The sequence below is a fragment of the Thalassophryne amazonica genome, chromosome 6 (genome assembly GCF_902500255.1).
Source record: "Thalassophryne amazonica chromosome 6, fThaAma1.1, whole genome shotgun sequence".
Classification (NCBI taxonomy): Eukaryota; Metazoa; Chordata; class Actinopteri; order Batrachoidiformes; family Batrachoididae; genus Thalassophryne; species Thalassophryne amazonica.
In genome coordinates this window covers 83,390,478-83,417,255 of record NC_047108.1, presented here as the reverse complement: position 1 = coordinate 83,417,255, position 26,778 = coordinate 83,390,478, and the positions used below count along the sequence as shown (strand labels likewise).

The 26,778-nt window shown below is 40.9% G+C and overlaps 1 protein-coding gene across 1 annotated transcript in view; it reads left to right on the top strand.

Annotated features, from left to right (window-relative positions):
• LOC117511481 overlaps positions 1-26,000 on the top strand; it is a 146,044-nt gene extending 120,044 nt beyond the window's left edge. Inside the window, exons 8-9 of the mRNA XM_034171502.1 lie at positions 11,828-11,968; positions 25,395-26,000. Of these exons, the coding sequence (XP_034027393.1) occupies positions 11,828-11,968; positions 25,395-25,910 (657 nt within the window). The 3' untranslated portion in view covers positions 25,911-26,000. The remainder of the gene's footprint in view (positions 1-11,827; positions 11,969-25,394) is intronic.
• Positions 26,001-26,778: the final 778 nt, after the last annotated feature.

The following is a 26,778-nucleotide window of genomic DNA, read 5'->3' as shown; positions in this document are numbered from 1 at the left end:
GGACTCAAGAGTCGCGCTGATTGAACTCCTGCATAAAGAGTTCCAAGAACTTCGCCGCAGTTTAGAATACAGTCAACATCAAATCGAATCTCTCACTAAGGAAAATGCATCACTACAAAACACCGTCACCTCGCTCACAAACCAGCTCTCCACTGTTTTAACCCAGCTCGCCACTCTCACGACCGAAAATAAAACTATGAATGAAACTGTCCTGGAACTACAAGCACGCAGTATGAGGGACAACTTGATTTTCACGGGCATTCAGGACCCACACATCGACGACCCCGAAAAACTGGTAAAAGACTTCATGATTAAAGAACTCAGACTCCCACTAGATACGGTCAACAACATCACTTTCCACCGTGTGCACCGTTTAGGACGCAAGCTCCCCAACTCCACCCGACCCCGGCCCATTATCGTGAAGTTTGAACATTTCAAACAAATAGAATTAGTCCAAAGGCAAGGCAGACAGCTGAAAGGGACCCATTACGGACTTAATGACCAATACCCGCAAGAGATCATTCGCAGACGCAAGCAGTTATTTCCCATACACAAGGACATGATGAAGCAAGGTAAAAAAGCAGTCATCACAGTTGACAAATTGTACATTGACGGACAACTGTTTAGAGACAAAAACATTACACCCTGGCTTTACTAACATTACATTACCACCTGTGTTTTCTTTCGTACTCTTTCTACCCAGAAGCTAAATCTATTTGCACCGCGCTTATCACACTGTATATACCATGCACGTATCTCATTGCTCGCTTATGTCGTTTCTCTTGTTTTATTTGTTCATGTTATTGTTTTTGTTGTTGTATGTCTGTGGATGTCTCCATTTTTTTTTCTCCCTTTTCTCCCCTTCTCAACATTTATTGCGCTCCAAACCACATGTGCACATACATCACAGTCTCACTCTTACACACACGCTTGCAGACCTATTCACACACACATAGCATTCCAGATTACCATAAAAATAACAAATTATGCAGCTTAAATTTGTAACATGGAACATTCGGGGGGTTGGCTCTCCGGCAAAGAAAATTAAAGTTCTAAATTATTTATACAGCATTCATGCAGACATCTGTCTCTTACAAGAAACACACCTCACCCATTCAAATCAACATAGTTTAAAAAACTCACAATTTACCAATTCCTTTTCTTCTCCATATAATTCAAAACAAAGAGGAGTATGTATCCTACTAAATAAAAAAATTCATTTTAGTCTTAACACAACAATTACAGATCCAGAAGGGCGTTTTATTATCATCAACATTTCCATTAACAATAACCCAATCACAATTGTCAACATTTATGGTCCGAATTCCAATGATCCTTCCTTCTTTCATAATCTATTTTCATCTATTTCTAATTATTCTCACTGCCCAGTAATTGTAGGAGGTGACTTCAGTACAGTCATTAACCCATCAATAGACAGATCAAAAACCTCAAATAAACCTTGGCATTCTACTAGAACCATACAGCAGTTCATGAGTGATTTTGGTCTTGGTGATGTTGGAGGCTTCAACACCCAAATGCCCGTGAATATACATTTTTTTTCATTAGTTCACAAATCTTACTCTCGTATTGATTTATTTTTAACAAGCAACTCAATCATACCCAATATTTCCGAATCTCAAATATATCCAATCACCATCAGTGACCACTCCCCTGTAACATTCACTTGGAACTTGCCTGCTTTTCAGAAATGCTCTAGCAGATGGCGTTTTAACACATCTCTTTTACAGGACTCAGAGTTCGACAGTTACTTTAAGAGAGAGTGGACATCCTTCCTTGAAATAAATGACTCCCCAAAGTCTGGGAAACTTGGAAAGCCGTTCTGCGAGGTAAAATAATATCATTCTCTACCTATAAAAAGAAAGTAGAAAAGGAAAAACAAACACAGCTAGAAATGAAAATTAAAGAATTGGAGACAATTAATGCAACAAAACCAACTGAAATTATACACCGAGAACTCAGAAAAAATAAACTTTTGCTAAATGAAATAATTAACAAACAAAATCTATTCCTTATTCATAGACTGAGACAAGAATCATTCCACCATAGCAATAAATCCGGCAAATACCTAGCTAACCAAATAAAAAGAAATAAAGAAAAAACAACAATAAATTCCATCATGAGCTCAGCAGGGGAGCCAACCAGTGCTCCACAAGAAAGAAATAAAATATTCCAAGACTATTACACAAATGTGTACTCCTCTGATTTGAACCCAAGTCAAGAAGACATAAATCAATTTCTCAACAACATTCATTTACCAAAGCTTAACATAGAACAAACAAATGCATTAGAATTATCAATTTCAGAAAAAGAACTTTACTCCGCTCTTAACTTAATGCCCAGCAATAAAGCACCAGGACCTGATGGCTTCCCTGTTGAGTTCTACAAACACTTTTGGTCAATCTTATCTCCATTATTTATGAGAACAATAGACAAAATAAAACAAAATCTCAAATTCCCAACACACATGAACACAGCTCTTATATCACTTCTCCCCAAACCCAATAAAGACCCCACCCTGGCATCAAATTATTGCCCAATTTCACTCATCAGTGTACATCTCAAAATCATCAGTAAAGCTCTAGCCCTCAGAATTGAAAAAGTCATACCATATATTATTCACCCTGACCAAACAGGCTTTATCAAAGGAAGACAATCATCCAGCAATACCCGCAGATTATACAACCTAATGCATTACTCATCAGTACAACAAAAAGACACACTCATAGTTAGCCTAGATGCTGAAAAGGCATTTGACAGGATTAACTGGAATTTTTTACTCACTACGCTGCAAAGGTTTGGCTTTGGGGACTCATTTATGAATTGGATCAAGATTTTCTACACATCACCATCAGCCACAGTCACTACTAATGGACTAACATCACAACGTTTCACATTGCACAGGGGGACTAGGCAGGGATGTCCACTCTCTCCATCATTATTTAACATCTTTATTGAGCCCCTGGCAGCAGCAATCCATCAGAACCCACTCATCAAAGGTATTGAAACAACCCAAAGTCATAAAATATCATTATATTCAGATGATATTTTACTTTTCATTCAAAATCCACAAATCTCTCTACAAGAAGTAATTACAACAATTCAGTCATTTTCCCAAATCTCTGATTATGCAATAAACTGGAATAAATCATCCATTCTCCCACTTAACAGTTATCGGGATGTGGTAATCCAGCAGTCACCCATTCCCTTATGCACAGATCACATCACTTATCTAGGAGTGAAGATATCCTCCAGGCTGTCAGAGCTGAGCGCTCTCAACTTTACACCATTACTGACAACAATAGAAGATAACTTACTCCGCTGGCATAACTTACCACTTACCATAATTGGCAGAATAGCAGTCGTAAAAATGAATATATTACCTAAATTAAACTATCTATTTTCAATGATTCCAATCCATCCCAAACCCACCTGGTTCAAAAAATTAGATTCAATCATTTCCCATTTCTATTGGAAAAACAAACCACCAAGAATAAAACTAACTACTCTGCAAAAAAATAAATTTCAAGGAGGTCTAGAAGCACCAAACTTTCAATTATACTCCCTGGCAAACCAGCTACAATACATATATAAATGGACACACCCTACCCAATCTGATATCATCTGGCTAGACTTGGAACAAACTCTGTGCAAAGACATAAACATATCAGACATTCCTTTTATTACAAAGTCCATTAAACACCATACATGTTTCAACGCGGTCACAATAGCCTCCACCCTGACAGCCTGGTGGAAATTCCACCAAATCACTAATTCCACTCTTGCCCCATCTAACTTCACTCCACTGTGGAATAACCCGGACTTTGTAAATAATAAAAAATCATTTAACTTTAACATGTGGGCTGAAAAGGGTATTACTCACATTAACCATATCTTCAGTTCCAATGAACTTTTACAATTTCCACTCCTGATCCAGAGGTTTGGCATCGGGAGCAATCAGTTCCTGAAATACCTGCAATTAAAATCAATTCTACAAACAAAAATACATTTCAGATCATCAAATCTACAACTGTCACCTGTAATATCACAATTAATTAATCTATCTTCATCCAAAAAATTACTCTCCAAAATATACAAAATTATTTTAAAACCTCTTCAAGAAATATCTCTGCCGACATCCAAATGGGAAAATGACTTGTCAATTTCTCCCGATGCCAACTTTTGGAATCAAATCTGTAAAAATATTTATTTTATGACTAATAATGCAAATTTACAATTGATACAATACAAAACACTGCATAGAACAAATTACACGGGGGAAAGGTTATCAAAAATGGGACTCACATCAGAAATTTGCATGCACTGCACAGAGAACTGCACAGACACATACATACATTCATGCGACATGGCACTGCACCCCCATCAGACACTTCTGGGAACAGGTTACACAGGCACTTTCATCCTTGCTGGACTGCCACATCCCATTATCTCCCGCACTCTGCTTGCTAGGGGACACTTCAGTAATTACCAAAAAAACCTATAGATTTCAAACTGGTTCTCATAGCTCTAACCATCGCCAAGAAAACTATCCTCATGAACTGGAAAACACGAAACCGTATAAACATCAATTATTGGAGAAATCTTCTCACAGATTTCATCACAATGCAATATTCTTCACCTCCCTACAATGACTCAGCAGAATCCCAACCCTCCCACTCAACATTAACTGACCTGGTATTGTTTTAGTTTCCTTTCGGAGAGGAGGGAAGAAGAAAGAAAAGGAAGGAGGGAGAAGGAGAAAGGAAAGGGAAAGGGAAGGAAATGAGAGGGGAAGGGAAAGGAAAAGAAAAAAAGGGAGGGGAAGGAAGAGAGAGAGAGAGGAAAAAAAAATCAAAACCACGTCACTCTTGACAGCACACTCGCCTCTACCCCCCTCACAGAGCCCACTGGCATCTGGTCAATATTAATAACTTTTCTCTCATAACCTCACACCAGTTGTATGTGTATGTGTGTGTGTGTGTATGTATCGGTGTGTGTGTATATATACATATGTATATAATTTTTTTTATTTTAGGCTATTTATATATTCATTATTGATAATAATATAATAATTATTGATATTATTATAATAATTATTTTTATATGATATATGACATGATATATGTGTATCAATCAATCAATCAATTTTTTTTTTTAGATAGCGCCAAATCACAACAAACAGTATATGTATATATGTTTGGGTGTATGTGTATGTATATATATATATATATATATATATATATATATATATATATATATATATATATATATATATATATATATATATATATATATATATATATATAATAAATGTAGGCTATTTATGTATTCATTATTGATGGTAATATAATAATTATTGATATTATAATAATTGTTTTCATATGATATATGACATGATATGTGTGTGTATGTGTATATGTATGTATGAGATTTTATGATTTCTTATATGATTAACGGCTGCATGAAATACTAATAGTGACAACAACACAAGGACAGGTTGAATTAATATATATATTTAATATATATATATACATTAAAGATAATTAAAAATAAAACACTGCACATTCAAGGATCCTGTCCATTCTAACCCTACATTTATGTCTGTGTGTTTTTAATGCACTACATTCCACAATGTTTTTAATGCACCATACAAGATGAGACCCACACACAGACAAAAAAAAAATGGGTCAGATACAACGCAATAATCAATGTCACACTATTTTGAAAGGTTGTTTAATCATTGTTGTTGTTGCTGTGGTATGGATTGATGTTGTTATGATTATTGCTATTAATATACACAGATTATGTGTTTTGTAGACGTGTGTGCATGTGGGTATGTATGTATGTATGTATGTGTATATGTATATGTATACATGTACATATGTGTATATATATATGTGTGTGTGTGTGTGTGTGTGTGTGGGTATGTATGTATGCATATGTATATATACCTCCTTGTGTATCATGTCTGTATTGTTTTATGTTATATGGTTATTATCCTCATGCATTTATTTCTTTATATTACCGTTGTTGCCAGTGCTCGTTAATGCCTGTTTTGTTTTATGTTGTCATGTTGTCTTCTAATAAAGAAGAAAAAAAAAAAGGCCACATCTGGGAGGGAATAAGAATTGCGGAGGACAGCTGTCCGAATCCCCAGACAGCGCTTCAACCCGCCCTGGCTGATTTGTGTACATGCTGCACGCGTGAGCCTCCAAAAGCAGTACAACTGTAGGTGGAATACTGTAAGAGTACCTGGACAGCTGCCAGAATGCAGTAACAACAGTAAGAACTTACAAGCCGTACGATTACGCTCCGATTGCGGTTGGGGAGAATATATTACAGCAGCACTTAAGGTCCACTCGTGGTGCGTTCAGGCACATTCAGCACATTCGACCAGGGTTCGACGTGGCGGAAACATATCAAACTTCCCCCTGAACGCAATCAGAATTTCATGAATGCCGTTTTCATGCCGCAAGATTGTTTAAAATGCGGTCAGACTGCGGTCAGATGGCACTTTGGCTGCTGTTCGATATTTTTCCACTTTGACTGTGGCCCGATTGTTTTTGAACATGAGCAAAATATTCGGGGAGGCTGCACAACTGTGCTTGATTGTTTGGACTGTTTTTTTTTTTTGGTGGGGGGGGCCACTCTTTGGAGAGAGGTATTTAGCAATGCCTATATCTTTAGGGTCAACCTGGGGCAAACTGTCTCAGTGTATGGTTGTGAGACTTGGACACTAACCAGTGACCTAAGGCCATGACCGGATGTCTTTGGTACAAGGTCTCTTCACAGGATCCTTAGGTACCGTTGTAATGACTGTGTCAAATGAGCATCATTGTGAGGAAGCCTCATTTATTATTATTATTGTAATTTTGGCCATGTGGCATGTTTCTCTGTGCACGATCTAGTACGCCAGTGCCTCACTGTTGAAACCTCAGTTCTCTCCCCCTGGTGGCCATTGAAGGTACTGCAGGTGGGCCATGAGAGATCATCAGTTTTTGATTTTCAAATTTATAAAAGTTTGATTACTTTAAAAATAATGGGGAATTAAATTTTTGTGTTATTACCCAAGGCCATCAAATATGGCCATCGGGTATTGTGAAGGCTTTGCATCCGTTCGTCTGTCCATCTGTCTGTCCGTCTGTCTGTCCATCTGTCTGTGCTCAGCATAAGTCCAGTCCTGTTACTGCCAGAGTTTATAAATTCACAGGGAACATTCTTGGAACCCAGACCTTGGATAAGTTCAAAGATGGCTAACCTTGACCTATTTTAAGTGGCTAAAATGTCACGTTCTGTTTCAATCTGTTTGTTTAGTTGTTTTTTTTTTTTGTTGTTTTTTTGAGTGGTGAGGGTGAGAGCCAATCAGAGTAGAGCTCTACCCTGACGTCAGTGGGTGCTCTCTCCAAAACCGCTTTATTTTGTGTGTTTATAAATGTTTCTCATATATTATGTAAAAGCTAGAGAGAAATAAACACTTCTAAAACTGAAAACACTGTTTTTGAAACCTAATAACACCTCTGAACTGATTATTTCATGGGCATTAGCATGGTGATGTCACAGACTGCTAGCTAGCTGCAAAACTTTGTTTCGTTTGTGTGTAAATATAACCTGTTTGTGATATAGTATGTAAAAACTAGCGAGAAATAAACACTCCTAAAACTAAAAATGCTGTTTTTGTAACCTGATAACACCTCTGGAATCATTTACAAGACTTTTGTGGACATTAGCATGCACGCTAACTTAACACTAACTTCCTATGAAGTTAAGGGGCTTTATTGAACATATATAAATTGTATGTAAGACAATATGATCTTAATAGTTCATTAAACAACTGCAAATTAGAAAGAACACATTGCTCATACAGCCATGTGTATTTTAGCATTGCATTCTACATGTTTTTTTTTCATTTGTCTCACCTAGTGTGACATACTGTATGTACAGAAATACTTCCTCTTAGTTATATGTGTTGATCAGTATTGTTACTAAAGTTTTGGGTGAGTTCCAAATGATTTTCAGATTTCAAAGTGGGCCCCAGCATTTGTTTGGGAATGGCTGACTTTGATAAGGATAAATACACTCACCATCGACTTTATTAGGTACGCTTGTTCAATTGCTTGTTAAAACAAATAACTAATCAACCAATCACATGGCAGCAACTCAGTGCATTTAGGCATCTAACCATGGTGAAGACAACTTACTGAAGTTTAAGCCAAGTATCAGAATGGGGAAGGAAGGGGATTTAAGTGACTTTGAACGTGGCATGGTTGTTGGTGACAGGCGGTCTGGTCTGAGTATTTCAGAAACTGCTGATCTACTGGGATTTTCACACACAACCATCTCTAGGGTTTATAACGAATGGTCCAAAAAAGAGAAGCTATCCAGTGAGCTGCAGTTGTGTGATCGAAAATATCTTGTTGCTGTCAGAGGAAAATGGTCAGACTGGTTGAATGGGCGACTGCGTGATGCTATCATGTCAGTATAGCTAACATCTCTGAGGAATGTTTCCAACAACTTGTTGAATCTGTGCTTTGAAAAATTAAGGCAGTTCTGAAGGCAAAAGGGGGTCCAACACAGAACTTGCAAGGTGTACCTTATAAAGTGGCCAATGAGTGTATCTTTGTCTCAAGATTTTTTTTTTTTTTTTTTTGGTACATTAATGTTCACAGGGCAGTCATGTATCACTACCTGGCATAGTTGCCTTGTGACTTATATTTTGTCAGTATACTTTTATCAGCACATTGTATATCCCATTGTATGTACTGCCAATACATACACCGGGGTTAGACTTAAGGTGTGTACATCAGGCCAGCTGTCTGTGTCCTTTAACAATGTGTCCGACGTCCAGGGTGCTTGCGTAGGATGATCTTTTATCAGTGTCATTTTGTCAATCAATCAATCAATTTTATTTATATAGCACCAAATCACAACAAACAGTTGCCCCAAGGTGCTTTATATTGTAAGGCAAGGCCATACAATAATTACGTAAAAACCCCAACGGTCAAAACGACCCCCTGTGAGCAAGCACTTGGCGACAGTGGGAAGGAAAAACTCCCTTTTAACAGGAAGAAACCTCCAGCAGAACCAGGCTCAGGGAGGGGCAGTCTTCTGCTGGGACTGGTTGGGGCTGAGGGAGAGAATCAGGAAAAAGACATGCTGTGGAGGGGAGCAGAGATCAATCACTAATGATTAAATGCAGAGTGGTGCATACAGAACAAAAAGAGAAAGAAACACTCAGTGCATCATGGGAACCCCCAGCAGTCTAAGTCTATAGCAGCATAACTAAGGGATGGTTCAGGGTCACCTGATCCAGCCCTAACTATAAGCTTTAGCAAAAAGGAAAGTTTTAAGCCTAATCTTAAAAGTAGAGAGGGTGTCTGTCTCCCTGATCTGAATTGGGAGCTGGTTCCAGAGGAGAGGAGCCTGAAAGCTGGAGGCTCTGCCTCCCATTCTACTCTTACAAACCCTAGGAACTACAAGTAAGCCTGCAGTTTGAGAGCGAAGCGCTCTATTGGGGTGATATGGTACTATGAGGTCCCTAAGATAAGATGGGACCTGATTATTCAAAACCTTATAAGTAAGAAGAAGAATTTTAAATTCTATTCTAGAATTAACAGGAAGCCAATGAAGAGAGGCCAATATGGGTGAGATATGCTCTCTCCTTCTAGTCCCCATTAGTACTCTAGCTGCAGCATTTTGCATTAACTGAAGGCTTTTCAGGGAACTTTTAGGACAACCTGATAATAATGAATTACAATAGTCCAGCCTAGAGGAAATAAATGCATGAATTAGTTTTTCAGCATCACTCTGAGACAAGACCTTTCTAATTTTAGAGATATTGCGTAAATGCAAAAAAGCAGTCCTACATATTTGTTTAATATGCGCATTGAATGACATATCCTGATCAAAAATGACTCCAAGATTTCTCACAGTATTACTAGAGGTCAGGGTAATGCCATCCAGAGTAAGGATCTGGTTAGACACCATGTTTCTAAGATTTGTGGGGCCAAGTACAATAACTTCAGTTTTATCTGAGTTTAAAAGCAGGAAATTAGAGGTCATCCATGTCTTTATGTCTGTAAGACAATCCTGCAGTTTAGCTAATTGGTGTGTGTCCTCTGGCTCAATCAAATATCTTTTCTGGAATTATGAATAACACAAATAGATTGAACTATTTCATTCATTAATCTTAAAATAAACCTTCATTTTGTTTCCATTTTAATTAATTCTTTATAACCTCTGATTCGTGGCTGACAAATATCTGTGCAAAATCTACAGTGTGGTAACTTTGCAACATAAATGTGCTGTTGTGTTTGCTAATGTAAGAGTTATCATGGTAACACAACGTTACAGCAAGAGGACGTAGTGAATGAAGCCAAACAAAAGCTGAGCCCTACATCTGTAGCATGACAATGCGGCCAGTCAAAGCGAGACAAAGAAGCCCTGCAAAACGCCAAAGTTCTGCTTTGGGGCTCTTAAAGAAGACTGAAAGAACTTGATTCAGTGTAGCCTGAGCTCTTGAAAACATCTTGTTTTGAAAAACACAGGCATCTTAGCAGCACAGTTGGATATGATTTGCAGCACTGCTTGTCTGTCAGTAAGATATCAGAATGGTTTGTGTAAAACATTGCAAAAGCAGGCTCATGGGTTGAACTGTTGAACTTTTGCTGATGATTAAACATGAGTCAGTCATTTCCGAACATTCTTGACATACACAGTAAATTTTGCAGAATTAAATTGGCATATGGTCACTTTTCAAAATAGTGTCAAGTGACCTTTATCATAGTGTTAAATTAAGTCGATCAGCTCTCATAGGACCGATTTATAGTATGATAGAGATGATTTAACAAGATGTACTGTACAGTGGGACCGTATGCACTCACTGCAGACGCAAGTTATGACGGACGACTGAGAAGTTTTGAACTTCACAGAAAAAGTTGGGTGTGAAGAATTAAATACAATTCATATATAATTTCTAGGTCCTGCAAAGCAACACTATTCACTATGTGAAGTGTCCAAAAGTTCGGCAGTCTAACATATAATAAAAAAATGACATAGAAATTTGATGTTGACAATGCAATGCATTATGGGTTGATTTCATCTATATGCAACAAGGAGAATTAGCTGGTCCATGCTCCTTTTTACAACATGCCCATACAGTCCGTGAGTGACAGATGAAGCAATACTGAGAGGGGGCGTGGCTGCCAGCAGTTCTTTTCCTTTAAATTTGCAGGCAAGAAACAGATTTTTTTAGAGACCTGAAAATGAGGTCTGTTTCGGATGCATTGCATCGGATCTTTGGAGTATTTTTGGTTATAAGTTATATTATTCTCTGTTTGTAAGACATACAGTAACAGAAAAGATTTATAATATAAACCCCTTTAAGGAAACTCAACACAAACCAGGAATTGTAGTAGTGACACCTGTCACAGATATGTGACAAGTTGTCGTCAGAATTCGATTCCAGTCAGAAACTGATCTCAGAGCAGCGGAGAGAGCAAGAGTCCTTTAAAACACTTCCTGATCTATCTGTTAGGCTTTTGATGTAAAAGCAATAAAAAAGAGGACCATTTAACTCAGAATATACAGTAGTAGAATAAAACACAATTGTGATTTTTTTTTTTTTTTTTTATGGCTTTAACCTCATTTGCTGTATCTTTATCCTTCAAAAACAATCAATTCTCTCACACAGAACCCACCCACACTGTGATGTGTGGACAGTGTTTATGCACCATTACCGCTCCTATGTAATTAATTTTTGCCTTTGCATCATAATTATGATACTCAACTGATCTGAAACTGATTTTACCAGGAGGCTGTGTTCATTGGCAACGGGGAGCAGTACATCTGGAAGCCTCCTGAGGATGATGACATCATCACCTTGCACCCACCTCCGCATCGGGCAGAGAAGGGACAGGGACAGGGACACCCATCACCCCCTACTGCCAAGGAGGTAAACCAACTGTGTTTATTGATGTTGGGATTCACCTAAAGGCGGACTCAGAGAGGACCAGGTCTCTGATACGCCGCTGTTCTATGTTTAACATGTTGGGTGCCTGTTTGAGTGGACAAGACGTCATAACACCTCTGCCCCATGACCCTCCTGTCATACGAAGCCTGTGCTACCAACCCAAAGGATATGTTACAGAATCCAGAATCCCCAACCCCCATGTCTGAACCCTTCCCTTACCCTACTCTCCCATCACCCCCTCCCAAACCAACTCATCTGCAGTATCTGCCTCGGACATGTGAAACGCCACACAGACCAGTTTTGTGCCAAACAATGTATTTTCACTTTTTGCTAATTCAGATGTTTGTTAAACGGTCTATATCATGAGTCACTGGGCTTCTTGAAGGCAAAATGCGATAAGTCCTGACACACTGACCTATATTTATGGACGTGTGTATGTGGGAGTGAGAGGGGGGTGAAGCCTGCACTCACCAATCATGTCACATACTGGACCATACAAATAGAACATCCAGCCCTGGCTTCTCCACTCCCAGCCGTTCAGTTTTACACTCTGGCTAAACACAATAGCACAGTGAGAAGTGTGGAGAGACAACTGAGAAAGTTATAAGTGAGATGTTGTGGTAAATAAGTTATTTGGTCGGATGGTTGAATGAAATAATAGTTTTAGTCTGTGTTTGACACTGACAAATAAGTGCAGCTTTGCTGATGACATTCAGAGGAGTATTTGATTAGATTGCCAGACAATGGAGACAGGAAGTTTCTGCGATTATAGTAACACTCACATTGCATCAGCGTCCCTACATGACGGACCCATGATATGAATATGAACTTTCCACTTGTAAGCACCAGGGAGATACATTCAAATCAAAATGAACAAACTACTACTGTATTTTTTGGGAAGTCCTGCAACATATATGTGCTTAACATAAGGACTTGTAAGCTCTGGTATATACAGTACTTATTTATATACTGAAAATCACACATTTGTTAATAATAATAATAATGATAATAATGATGAGTATTTATATAGAACATTCCCAGGAATCAGTGCACCAAACAAAATAAACTCCACGAATAAAATAATAAATGGCAATAATACCAGTATACAACAACGATGCACAAAAATAGCTAATTCAAGAGGGAATTTGTGTTCATCTGATGATTTCTTTTGTCCAAACTGCATCAAATAACATCCAACATGTTATCCAACATAAGTATATTTGTCCATCTTGCTTTATTTACTTATGTATGTATTTATTTATTTACTTTATTTTATCATCTTCATGGAACACACCACAAGCTGGGGTCTTCCTGCATTAATCCACTATTCACACCTCCATGTTGCTGTGGGCCAGCAGTCTCTGTTCGTCTGATTATTTCTTTTGTCAAAATTGCATCAAATAACATCTAATATGTTGTCTTACACATGTTTTATTTGTCCCTGCAATGGATTGGCAGCACATCCAGGGTGTACACTGCCTCTCACCCTCTCACCCACTGACTGCTGAGCTAGGTTCCAGCCCCCTTCCCTGTGACCCTTTAATTGGAATAAGCAGGTACAGAGAATGAATGAATGGTTTACTTGTTCATATTGTTTACTTTTACTTTTGTCTATTTGAAGAGTTTCAGTCAGGTTTCAGAATTCATCATAGTACAGAAACAGCATTAGTGAAGGTTATAAATGATCTTCTTATGGCCTCAGACAGTGGACTCATCTCTGTGCTTGTTCTGTTAGACCTCAGTGCTGCTTTTGATACTGTTGACCATAAAATTTTATTACAGAGATTAGAGCATGCCATAGGTATTAAAGGCACTGCACTGCGGTGGTTTGAATCATATTTATCTAATAGATTACAATTTGTTCATGTAAATGGGGAATCTTCTTCACAGACTAAGGTTAATTATGGAGTTCCACAAGGTTTTGTGCTAGGACCAATTTTATTCACTTTATACTGTTTCCCTTAGGTAGTATTATTAGACAGCTTCTTCTTTGTCTTTCGGCTGTTCCCGTTAGGGGTCGCCACAGCAGATCAATCGTTTCCATCTCACCCTGTCCTCTGTATCTTCCTCTGTCACACCAACCACCTGCATGTCCTCTCTCAGCACATCCATGAACCTCCTCTTTGGTCTCCCTCTTCTCCTCCTGCCTGGTGGCTCCATCCTCAGCATCCTTCTCCCTATATACCCTGGGTCCCTCCTCTGCACATGTCCAAACCATCTCAAGCTCGCCTCTCTGACTTTGTCTCCAAACCGTCCCACCTGAGCTGTCCCTCTGATATGTTCATTCCTAATCTTGTCCATTCTTGTCACTCCCAAAGAGAATCTCAACATCTTCAGCTCTGCCATCTCCAGCTCTGCCTCCTGTCTTTTTGTTAGTGCCACTGTCTCTAAACCATACAACATAGCTGGTCTCACTACTGTTTTGTAAACTTTCCCCTTCACTCTTGCTGATATTCTTCGGTCACAAATCACTCCTGCCACCTTTCTCCACCCACTCCACCCTGCCTGCACTCTCTTCTTCACCTCTCTACCACACTCTCCATTACTTTGAACAGTTGACCACAAATATTTAAACTCATCTACTTTCACCACTTCTACTCCTTGTAACTGCACTATTCCACTGGGCTTCCTCTCATTCACACACATGTACTCAGTCTTGCTTCTACTGACTTTCATTCCCCTTCTCTCCAAAACATATCTCCACTTCTCCAGACTAGACTCAACTTGCTCTCTACTCTCACTACAGATCACAATGTCATCTGCAAACATCATAGTCCATAGGGACTGTCTGATCTCATCTGTCAACCTGTCCATCACCACTGCAAACAAGAAAGGACTCAGAGCTGATCCTTGGTGTAATCCCACCTCCACCTTGAATGAGTCTGTCATTCCGACTACGCATCTCACCGCTGTCACACTATTCTTGTACATGTCCTGCACTACCCTAACATACTTCTCTGCCACTCCAGACTTCCTCATACAATGCCACAACTCTTCTCTTGGCACCCTATCATAAGCTTTTTCTAAGTCCACAAACACACAGTGTAACTCTTTCTGTCCTTCTCTGTACTTTTCCAACAGTATTCTCAGAGCAAACATTGCATCTGTAGTGCTCTTTCTCGGCATGAAACCATATTGTTGCTCACAGATCTTCACCTGTTTTCTAAGCCTAGCTTCTACTACTCTTTCCCATAACTTCATGCTGTGGCTGATCAGCTTTATGCCTCTGTAGTTACTGCAGCTCTGCACATCACCCTTGTTCTTGAAAATAGGAACCAGCACACTTCGTCTCCACTCCTCAGGCATCCTCTCACTTTCCAAGATTTTATTAAAAAATCTGGTTAGAAACTCTACTGCCATCTCTCCTAGACATTGGAATGTCATCTGGACCAACTGCCTTTCCACTCTTCATCCTCTTCATAGCAGCCCTCACTTCTTCCTTGCTAATCTCTTTTACTTCCTGATTTACTCTCACCACATCATCCAGCCTTTTTACTCGCTCATTTTCTTTATTCATCAACTCTTCAAAATATTCCCTCCACCTTCTCAGCACACACTCCTCACTTGTCAGCACATTACCATGTGCATCTTTTACCACCCTAACCTGCAGCACATCCTTTCCAGCTCGGTCCCTTTGTCTGGCCAATCGGTACAAGTCCTTTTCTCCTTCCTTACTATTCAACTTCTTGTACAGCTCGCAATATGCCTTTTCCTTTGCTTTTGCCACTTCTCTTCTCGCCTTACGCCGCATCTCCTTGTACTCCTGTCTACTTTCTTCATCTCTCCGACTATCCCAAAACTTTTTCGCCAACCTCTTTCTCCTTATGCTTTCCTGGACCTCTTCATTCCACCACCAAGTCTCCTTGTCTTCCTTCCACTGTCCAGCTGTCATACCCAGTACTGCCCTAGCTGTCTCCCTCACCACATCTGCAGTACTTTTCCAGTTGTCCAAAATTGCTTCCCCTCCAACTAGTGCTTCTCTCACCTGCTCGCTAAATTTCACACAACAGTCTTCCTCCTTCAGCTTCCACCATCTGATCCTTTGTTGAGCTCTCACTCTCTTCTTCTTCTTTACCTCTAAAGTCATCCTACAAACAACCATCCTATGCTATCTAGTGACACTCTCTCCTGCTACCACCTTACACTCTGTGATTTCTTTTAGCTTGCATCTCCTATAAAGAATGTAGTCCACCTGTGTGCACCTTCCTCCACTCTTATATGTTACCCTGTGCTCCTCCCTTTTCTTAAAGTAGGTATTCACCACAGCCATTTCCATCCTTTTTGCAAAATCAACTACCATCTGTCCTTCCCCATTCCTATCCTTGATACCATATCTACCCATTACTTCCTTATCACCTCTGTTCCCTTCTGTTGTGTGGGCCGCCAGAAGAGGAGGTACTGCTGGCCCACCACCAGAGGGCGCCTTGCCTGAAGTGCGGGCTTCAGGCACGAGAGGGCGCTGCCGCCACGAACACAGCCGGGGGTGACAGCTGTCACTCATTATCTCCTGACAGCTGTCACTCATTCATGCTTCATCATCTCACTCCATAAAACCCGGACGTCATCTCCACCTCATCGCCGAGATATCGTCAAACCGTTCAGGTAGTATTCTCAGCCTTGAAAGTGAACTGTGTATCAGTCTGAACTCTTTTTTGCAGCCGCTTTCCTGTGGTGTTCCGTGTCTGTGTGACCGGCGTTTGGTGTGTCCAGCAACGGCTCCGCTGCACACCTCTATCAGATAAGTGGGTAGACAGGGGCTGCACGAGTGTGTGTTAGAGGTGGAGGTGGCATTCCCACCGTTGTTGCTACTGGGTGTGCACACACCCATATCTTATTGTCTCTGCTTCCTGCCAGCAGTACCAGATCCGACCTTTGAAGACGGTGGCCACCTGGGGACTCGGGACTTGGTGGCTCCAGTATTCTCCGGGTTCGGTGGCGGAGGAAATCGTGTGGTTCCGGTTCATCTCAGGACAGACGTCTTCTATCCTCGAGCCTGCCCACACGTCACCCTTGTGATTGACTGTCTGTTAAATTTCACATTCCTCTGTGTTGTGCTCATTCACAACAGTAAAGTGTTCATATTTGACTCTTTCATTGTCCGTGCATTTGCGCCCCCTGTTGTGGGTACGTGTCACTGCACTTTCCCCAACACCTTCACCAACATGCCCATTGAAGTCTGCTCCTATCACCACTCTTTCATGCTTGGGCACACTCCCCACCACCTCATCTAACACACTCCAGAAATCTTCTTTCTCCTTCATCTCACAACCTACCTGTGGGGCATATGCACTGATGATATTCATCATCACCCCTTCAATTTCCAACTTCACACTCATCACCCTGTCAGACACTCGCTTAACCTCCAACACACTTTTAACATACTCTTCCTTTAAAATGACCCCAACACCATTTCTCTTCCTGTCCTCACCATGGTACAACAACTTGTACCCACCGCAGATGCTCCTGCTCTTACTTCCCTTCCACTTGGTCTCTTGCACACACAGTATGTTTACCTTTCTCCTCTCCATCATATCAGCCAGCTCTCTCCCTTTACCAGTCATACTACCAACATTCAAAGTCCCCACTCTCATTTCCACCCTTCTAGTTTTCTTCTTCTCCCGCTGTTCGTGGCAGTGTTTTCCTCCTCTTCTTCGTCGTCTTCGCCCAGCAGTACCCCAATTTCCACCGGCACCCTGTTGGGCAATAGCACCGGTGGCGGACGTTGTTAACCCGGGCCGCGACCGATCCGGTATGGGAATTCGATTCTGAGTCTGCATAGTTGGGTTGGCTTGTTTTATGCCAGATGCCCTTCCTGACGCAACCCTCCTCATTTATTCGGGCATGGGACCGGTACTCAGAATGTACTGGCTGCACACCCCATGTGGCTGAGTTAGTATTATTAGACAGCATTGCTTAAATTTTCATTGTTACGCAGATGATACCCAGCTTTATCTATCCATGAAGCCAGAGGACACACACCAATTAGCTAAACTGCAGGATTGTCTTACAGACATAAAGACATGGATGACCTCTAATTTCCTGCTTTTAAACTCAGATAAAACTGAAGTTATTGTACTTGGCCCCACAAATCTTAGAAACATGGTGTCTAACCAGATCCTTACTCTGGATGGCATTACCCTGACCTCTAGTAATACTGTGAGAAATCTTGGAGTCATTTTTGATCAGGATATGTCATTCAATGCGCATATTAAACAAATATGTAGGACTGCTTTTTTGCATTTACGTAATATCTCTAAAATTAGAAAGGTCTTGTCTCAGAGTGATGCTGAAAAACTAATTCATGCATTTATTTCCTCTAGGCTGGACTATTGTAATTCATTATTATCAGGTTGTCCTAAAAGTTCCCTGAAAAGCCTTCAGTTAATTCAAAATGCTGCAGCTGGAGTACTAACGGGGACTAGAAGGAGAGAGCATATCTCACCCATATTGGCCTCTCTTCATTGGCTTCCTGTTAATTCTAGAATATAATTTATACTTATAAGGTTTTGAATAATCAGGTCCCATCTTATCTTAGGGACCTCATAGTACCATATCACCCCAATAGAGCGCTTCGCTATCAGACTGCAGGCTTACTTGTAGTTCCTAGGGTTTGTAAGAGTAGAATGGGAGGCAGAGCCTCCAGCTTTCAGGCTCCTCTCCTCTGGAACCAGCTCCCAATTCAGATCAGGGAGACAGACACCCTCTCTACTTTTAAGATTAGGCTTAAAACTTTCCTTTTTGCTAAAGCTTATAGTTAGGGCTGGATCAGGTGACCCTGAACCATCCCTTAGTTATGCTGCTATAGACTTAGACTGCTGGGGGGTTCCCATGATACACTGAGTGTTTCTTTCTCTTTTTGCTCTGTATGCACCACTCTGCATTTAATCATTATTGATTGATCTCTGCTCCCCTCCACAGCATGTCTTTTTCCTGGTTCTCTCCCTCAGCCCCAACCAGTCCCAGCAGAAGACTGCCCCTCCCTGAGCCTGGTTCTGCTGGAGGTTTCTTCCTGTTAAAAGGGAGTTTTTCCTTCCCACTGTCGCCAAGTGCTTGCTCACAGGGGGTCATTTTGACCGTTGGGGTTTTTCCGTAATTATTGTATGGCTTTGCCTTACAATATAAAGCGCCTTGGGGCAACTGTTTGTTGTGATTTGGCACTATATAAATAAAATTGATTAAATAATTGATTAAAGATTAAAGACTTTTGGAATTTAAAACTCCTTATGTTAAGTAACAGCACAGGCTGTGGTGTGCATATGTGTAACACTGACATCCTGTCCTTTGTTAAACTCACCCACAGGGAAACGTTTTGTTAAAACGTGAGTTCCGCATACATAAAGAAGGTACAACTTATACTTTGGAAAATACGGGACACGTCCTGTTAGTGTGCAGATTAATGTAAGTACGAGAGAAATGCTTATGTTTGCAGCATTTACTCCAAATGAGTTGGCCACAGTGGGAATGTGAACTTTGCAGCACTAAGCACAAGTGAGATATGTCCAGAGCAAAATGATTAAAACCCCCTTTCAGCATACAATTTTTTTTAAAGTTCAGATTACAACATTGACTCCACCTTATGTACCATAATGTGAATTATGAACTTTCTATTGCATAAACTGGTAACATACAGTATACCCAGAACTCATATTGAAGCTTCTCATATTTTCATTCATTCATTCCATAAATGTAAATTATTAAAACAAAAAAGTAACTCTTATTTTTAAATAACTTTATATCTAAATAAAACAGACATTCTAACTGATTTAACACATATTTGATCAAATAGAATGTGTGTACAAGGCAAAAATTTAATTTTAAAGTACGTAAAGGCAGGTTTGAGGCAGAGTTTGAAGTGATTTGGATGATGATCAGCACCTCCAAATCTGAGCCCTTGGGTGGATTGTCCCCTGTGGATCAGGGGAGAATCATTGCCGCAAGTGGAAGAGTTCAGGTATCTCAGGGTCTTGTTCACAAGAGAGATTAGGCTGTGTCTGGGTTCTTGCAGACACTATACCGGACATTCTTGGTGAAGAAACATTTGAGCCAGAAGACGAGGATTTTAATTTACCAGTTGATTTGTGGTCCTATCCTTGCCTCTGGTCATGGACGTTGGGTAATAACCAAAAGAACAAGGTTGCGGAAATAAGGATCCTCCATTCAATACCTGGGTTTACACTCAGGGGGTAGGGTGAGAGGCTCAAATATCCAAGAGGGACTCAGAGTAGAGTCGCTGCTTTTTTGCATTGAAAGGAGCCAATCTGAGGTGATTCGGGCATCTGGTGGGGGACACCCCCTGTTCACTTCCCTAGGCAGGTTTTCAGGCACATCCAACTGGGAGGAAGCCCTGGGGAAGACCCAGGATACGCTGCAGGGATTATATTCCCCAGCTGTTTTGGGAATGCCTCATTATCCCCTAGGAAGAGTTAGAGGGTTTAGCCCAGGATAGGGAAGCGTGGGTGAGCTGCTTGATCTGGAAAAATACATTAATGAATGACATGCACACACACAAATGTGCACTTACAGCACTCTCATCACAATAATGTCATTTGCACATCTGTGACTTTACCAGATTACTAATAACTGAAGACATTGGTTAGGGTTAGGGTTAGGCTAACCCTAACCCTATATTGGTCTTCAGTTGTGGTTATAAAGCCACATGCATCACGTTTGCATTTGTATGTCATAAAACACCATCTACATGAGTGCACAGTGATCAGCTAGTCCAAACTGTGTGGGGAGACTTGTGGGATTTAGTAAAAGCAGTATGGTTATCCTGGAAAGTTTTCAGAGTTGAGCCAGAGTTGACCTTTGGATGTTTTATGTGGAGATAAAAGGGTTAATGCGGCTGTTTGGCTTCAACTCCTCCTCTGCAAATCAGACTAGTCCACAGAGGAACTAGCCTTGACTGCAGTCTTTTTCTTTTTTGTTGTTCTTCTTCTTCCTCTCTCTCTCTCTCTCTCTCTCTCTCTCTCTCTCTCTCTCTCGCTCTCTCTCTTGTCCTATTATTTACTGTGTTTTTCTGTGTGACACTGTTGTTGCCCTAACATGCCCATATACTCCATATCCTCTGGTGTTTTGTCAGTTGCAGCCATGAAAAGGTGCAGAGTTTCTACTCCCACTTAAAATCTCCTCCTCTGCTGTGGCGCTCTCTCCTGCTCCACTCACTCTCTCCGTGGCACTGCCCCCACGTCACGTTGCACACAGCGTGTCTCACCAGTGCACACTGCTGGCAGATCTTTGCCTCCCCAAATTGTTTGAGCCGTAAACTTCATTGCAGGGAACGTGCACTGCCGTGGATAAAGCGGTGCAAATTGCAAAATGATGCGACTATCTGATGCATTAAAATCAGAAGCTAAAAAATGAGGGAGAGAACGGGTCATAGGTAGCAATGAGGAGGAGAAAAAAAAAGAAAACATGCAGAAGCTTCCTCAACAGCTGCAGCCCAGTTTTGAAATCCCCATCATCTTGTGACTTCCTTCCTCTGCTGCACAGTGCTGCAAATGCTGTGTGCACATTGTGTGCACACATTTAAAGCATGCGCTACTGGGGTCTTTTTTATCAGTCACACAATATATTTTTCGGTGGGAGGGTATAGGTACGACTTAGGGATTGTCAGAGGCATAGAAAGAGGCGGAGAGAAGGAAGGTTGTTTTTTATATGTACCATGTATGTGTGTAACATACATGGGCCCTGTGCTGACACGTCGGTTCCGTAAGTGTTTGGACAGTGACACATTTGTGTGACAGCAAAATTGTATTTTTCGCCTTTGTACACCAACACAACAGAGTTGAAAGAAAAACAACCAAGATGTGTTTGTAGTGTAAACAGTTAGTTTTACTTCAAGTGGTGAAACAAAAATATTGCATTAACCGTTTTGGAATTATAGTCATATTTCTCTGTCTGTTTTCAGAGTTTATAAGTAACTGGAGAAACTAAATATGAGAATTATTGTTCATACATGCAATCACTTTCACAGGCAGTTTTTGTAAGACAAGTCAGGCAAATGGATACATGAATGCATCCAAGTGGTGATGCAACAGACTGAAGTTGCACAGTGCAGTTTCTCCAGTCACAACCACAGAAGCTAATAACTTCTTCAGGGTTGTCACAGCTGTCTTGGTGGCTTCCCTCATGAGCGTCCTTACACTGCCACTCCACTGTCCACTACTCCAGACATATTTACCATGCTGGTTGTGTTTGTTTTTTGTTGTTGTTGTTGTTTTTTAATGATTTGTTAGGTGATTTCTTTGGAATTTGGGAGACAAGTAAAACTGCAAAATTCAAATCAAAATCAAATTTATTAATTTATATAGCGCCAGTTCACGATGAAATCGTCTCAAGGCACTTCACACAACATAATAAAAACAGAAAAAGCGTAATTAGAAATTTAAAAATAATAAAAAGACAAAACCATAAAAGAATACAAAAATAAAAACACAATTATAACACTAATGATAAAACAAGGAAAACAAATGGGTCTTTAAATGTGATTTAAAAGTTTCCACAGTATCCAGCTGCCGTACGTGTGCCGGGAGATCGTTCCACACAGCTGGAGCACGGTAGGAGAAAGCTCTGTGACCGGCAGACTTTTTATTCACCCTGGAAACATAGAAGTCCTGTAAATTTTTGGAAAGTGCATACAATAGCTCATCAAACAATGGACGGTTCCATTTTCCTGCTAGCCACCATGGCAGCCATCTTGGATCTGTAAAAATTGTTGGGGAAAGTGTAGTGACATGGACCCACAACAGGGGGCGCAAATGAACGGTCAATAGATGAGCCAAAAGGTAACAATTTAATGTTGTGAATGTGCACAACGAATATACAGACAATCTCAGAATCTGATAGCAGTCAATACACAAAGGTGACGTGTGGGCAGGCTCGAGGATAGAAGACGTCTGTCCTGAGAAGAGCCGGAACCACACGATTTCCGCCACCACCGAACCTGGTGAATACTGGAGCCGCCAAGTCCCGAATTCCCAGGTGATCGCCGTCCCCGACTGTCGGATCTGGTACTGCTGGCGAGGAGCACAAACAGTGAGATGTGGGTGTGTGCACACCCAGTAACAAAAACAGTCAGAAGGTGGAAAGTCACCTCCACCTCTAATCACACACTCGTGCAGCTCCTGTTAACCACTTATCTGGTTGGGGTGTGAAGCGAAGCCGTCGCTGATCACACCAAAACGCCAATCCCACAGATAAGGCACACCCACAGGAAAACAGCTGCAAAGAAGTTCAGACTATAAAGTCAGTGTTAAGTTCAGATACAGCAGAGAATATTACCTTCACAGGTAGATGATATCTCGGCAATGAGGTGGAGATGACGTCCGGGTTTTATGCAGTAGTACGATGAAGTGTAGATGGGTGACAGCTGTCATGAGATAATGAGTGACAGTTGTCACCCCCGGCTGTGTCCGTGGCGGCAGCGCCCTCTCGTGCCTGAAGCCCGCACTTCAGGCAGGGCGCCCTCTGGTGGTAGGCCAGCAGTACCTCCTCTTCTGGCAGCCCACACAACAAAAATGGCTGTTTAAACTCAAACTTCTTCTGAGTTCTGAGTTCGTAGATTCTTCGCCTCACCGCCACCCAATATCTCGGCTTCAAAATGACTTTGGATCTTGATTCCAGTAGCTAAGTACACATTTTCAGGGCCAAGGAATTCAGTTGTGCTAATTAAAAAATTCAACATGTGGACAAAGCCACATTTATGGATGACCATCTTGGATTTTTTATGTGATGACCACCATGGTGGATTCCGATAAAACGTAATCACCCATTTTCTGATTGGCTGTTTCATGCCCTTTTTAAAACAAATCTCTGCAATGTAGTGAACCTGAGGAGAAATAAATCCAAGACACATTCAGTGACTGAAATATTCATGTACATATTCCCCTGAAGAGGATCTTTAAAAAATGTCTGTAAAAGTGACAATGAACCAGAATCAACCCGATCTCACAATGAGTTCATGATGGCGTCACAAAAAGTGATTTAATCTGTTAATTCATCATATGTCACAAAATGTATTACATTTTCGTGACAGTATCACAAAATTTTTTTTATTTTTTTTTTGATGGCATCATGGAATTTGGGATGACACAGGGGGGATTTGGGGTTCTGGTCAGGGTTAAAATAGTGACCAAAACTTGACCACATCACAAAAATGTGGTGCTCTTCTTGACCATGTCACAAAAATAAATAAAGAAACGTAACTCTGGGCTGACCATAATCCTGATATTTAGTTTGTTTAATACTCTAACTTCTGAAAGTGGACAGATCGTGTATAAAATGACTATAACTTGCATATCGCTAATACTGTATTTTTGTTAAACTCACTTGAATTAAAGCTAAAAGTCTGTATCATGAGTACATTTCAACTGATTCATTTCAGCTCCACTACAGTGATCCACAGAGGCAAAATTATGATATATATGTGTGCATGCGTGTGTCTCACTACTTTTTTTACCTCATTGCGTCCACAAGCGTATCATAGAGAGGCACTTTGCAGAGCCGGTGTTTCTCAGGGCCACAACAACACAGTTGCTGGACTGGGTGTGAACATCAAAGGTAAACACTGCCATGTCCCACAATCCTCTGCTCCTCTACTGGCCGTGTGGAATTTTGACACAGAAATGCCAAAGGTCAATGCTCTGGTTTATTAGAATTCCCCCGCACGGCTTTGCACATGTCTTTTGGTTGTGATTACTAAACTGTGTCGTGAAAATTTCACTATCTGCATCTGTTTACCAAAGACAGAGACACACACACAGAAACATGCTTAAGGTATGAGAAGGGAGCAAAGTCCGTTAGTGAACAACACATTTTTTTCAGCCGCTGGGCTGTCATCCAGGTTTTTTCGCTCTGTGCCCAGCTGTCCCATTGCCAAAGCGGTTGTGGTGAAATTTTAACTGGTTCTTCCACTGTTCTGCCTCTCCGCACAGACCTAAACAGACTGATAACACAGTTTACTCTGTCTTATCCTGCCTGGTTAAAATAGGTCAGATTACTGCACAGAGCGAGCTGTGTCAACACATGCGCAGAAATTTATGTGCACACACCCCACGCGTCCAGGCCCACATATTTTTACATGACAAATTAACAGCGCTGTGTAGCATGTTCAGCCTCATGTTGAACTAGTGGAATTTTAAGTGTGGCATGCACGCAGACAGATGTGCACGTGAAAGTAGTTTGCATGCTCTTTGAAAACTCAGCAATATGAGCTTTTTTAAGGTGCAAGAGCTTAATGCAGCAGTTGCAGGTTGTGTGTTGTGTCAGTTTTGGTTTTAAGTGTTCCCTTCTACAAAACAAAATCCTGAATGATGCGTTAGAAGTCACATTCTGTTTCAGGCTGATAGAGTTGTACTGTAGTGCAGTGACACTGTGCTCTACTCTCCTTTTGTGTCTGTGTTCTCAGATCGCAGACACCTACTCCATCGTGTGTAAAAGCCAAAAGAAAAAACCTCCCATGGATTACAGTGGAGCAAAGACCCTGCCGCGTTCCTTTGGTGGGGACAGAGGAAACACGGGTTCCCGAGGCCGAGGTCGAGGGGTCCAGGGCCAGGCTCGTTCCCAGGAGGAGCCCTGCTATGAGCCAGTGGGAGACAGGTCCTGGTCCACATGCGCTGTGGCCGAATCTGACCCCGCGTACGCTACTATTGACACCCACCGGAAACGTGAGCAGGCAGGAACCAATAATAGCACAGTAGGAGGTATTGCCACTCTGAAGAGGAAGAAGCAGGTGCAGCAGCAGCAGGCAGCGCCGGAGGCACCAAAGAGCTCAGGATCCACTGCCCCGCCTCAGAGAGGCCTGCCTGGTGGAGAAAACTTTTACGAGACCATCAGTGATGTGAAGCAAGGAGGCAGCAGCTCCAGCACCACCACCATCTTTACCTTCAACGACGGGATGGAGATGTACGTCACTGGCCTGTAGCTGGTTGGCACGCCGGAAAATCTGAGAACCCCCAGGTACAACATGAAGGGACTTTCTTCTCCACCGGTCATCAGGTTGCTGTACATAGACAAAGGACCCTCTATAGACTAACAACATGAAAATTCATTTTGTGTTGACATCAGGTACAAACAGGGTCTTAATCCAGGTCCACATTTCCCTAGATTGGTCTGTAATTCAGAACCAGCCTAACCCTAGTCCAACCCAAATGGACCAAATGTTTTGAATAGAAAACTGGTGTATGCATCTTCATCTTCCTATGTCAAGAGCGATACTTACCCCTTTGTGCGCTATTTTCCATAATATCTTTATTTTTATACAAACAATAGTCTATAAAGTGTGTGCAGTGTAACTCACAAAGTCAAAAAGAAGATAGGTTTAAATGGCAAAAAATATATATATAATAAAAGACAAACATGCATGTAAAGATGAACCCAATGACAGACAATTTAGACAGTCAGTTTATGTAATATTTTATTATTTGTGTTTATTAAGTGCAGCAGATAATTCTTTGGTGTCAAAGCTCCATGTTTTCACCAGTGGTGGGAACAGCTAAACTAAAAGTTATCTTCAATAACCACTAATCCTCTAAGTGAAAATTAACTATGATAGTGCTGAACTGATAAACCACTAAAACACTGAGCTAAGGCTACCACTAACAGCTAACTACTAGCTATTATTATATGAATTTAGCTTTGGCTAGGTGGTTTTGTGCTCTAAAACCCTGAAAAACTGACCTATTCAGCTGCTATTTTAATATGTTGAAGCATAAACACAGGGGTTCCCAAAAAGGTTTAGCAGGCCAAGATTAGCTGATGATCAAGATGTTCATAATTCAATGAACAAATGA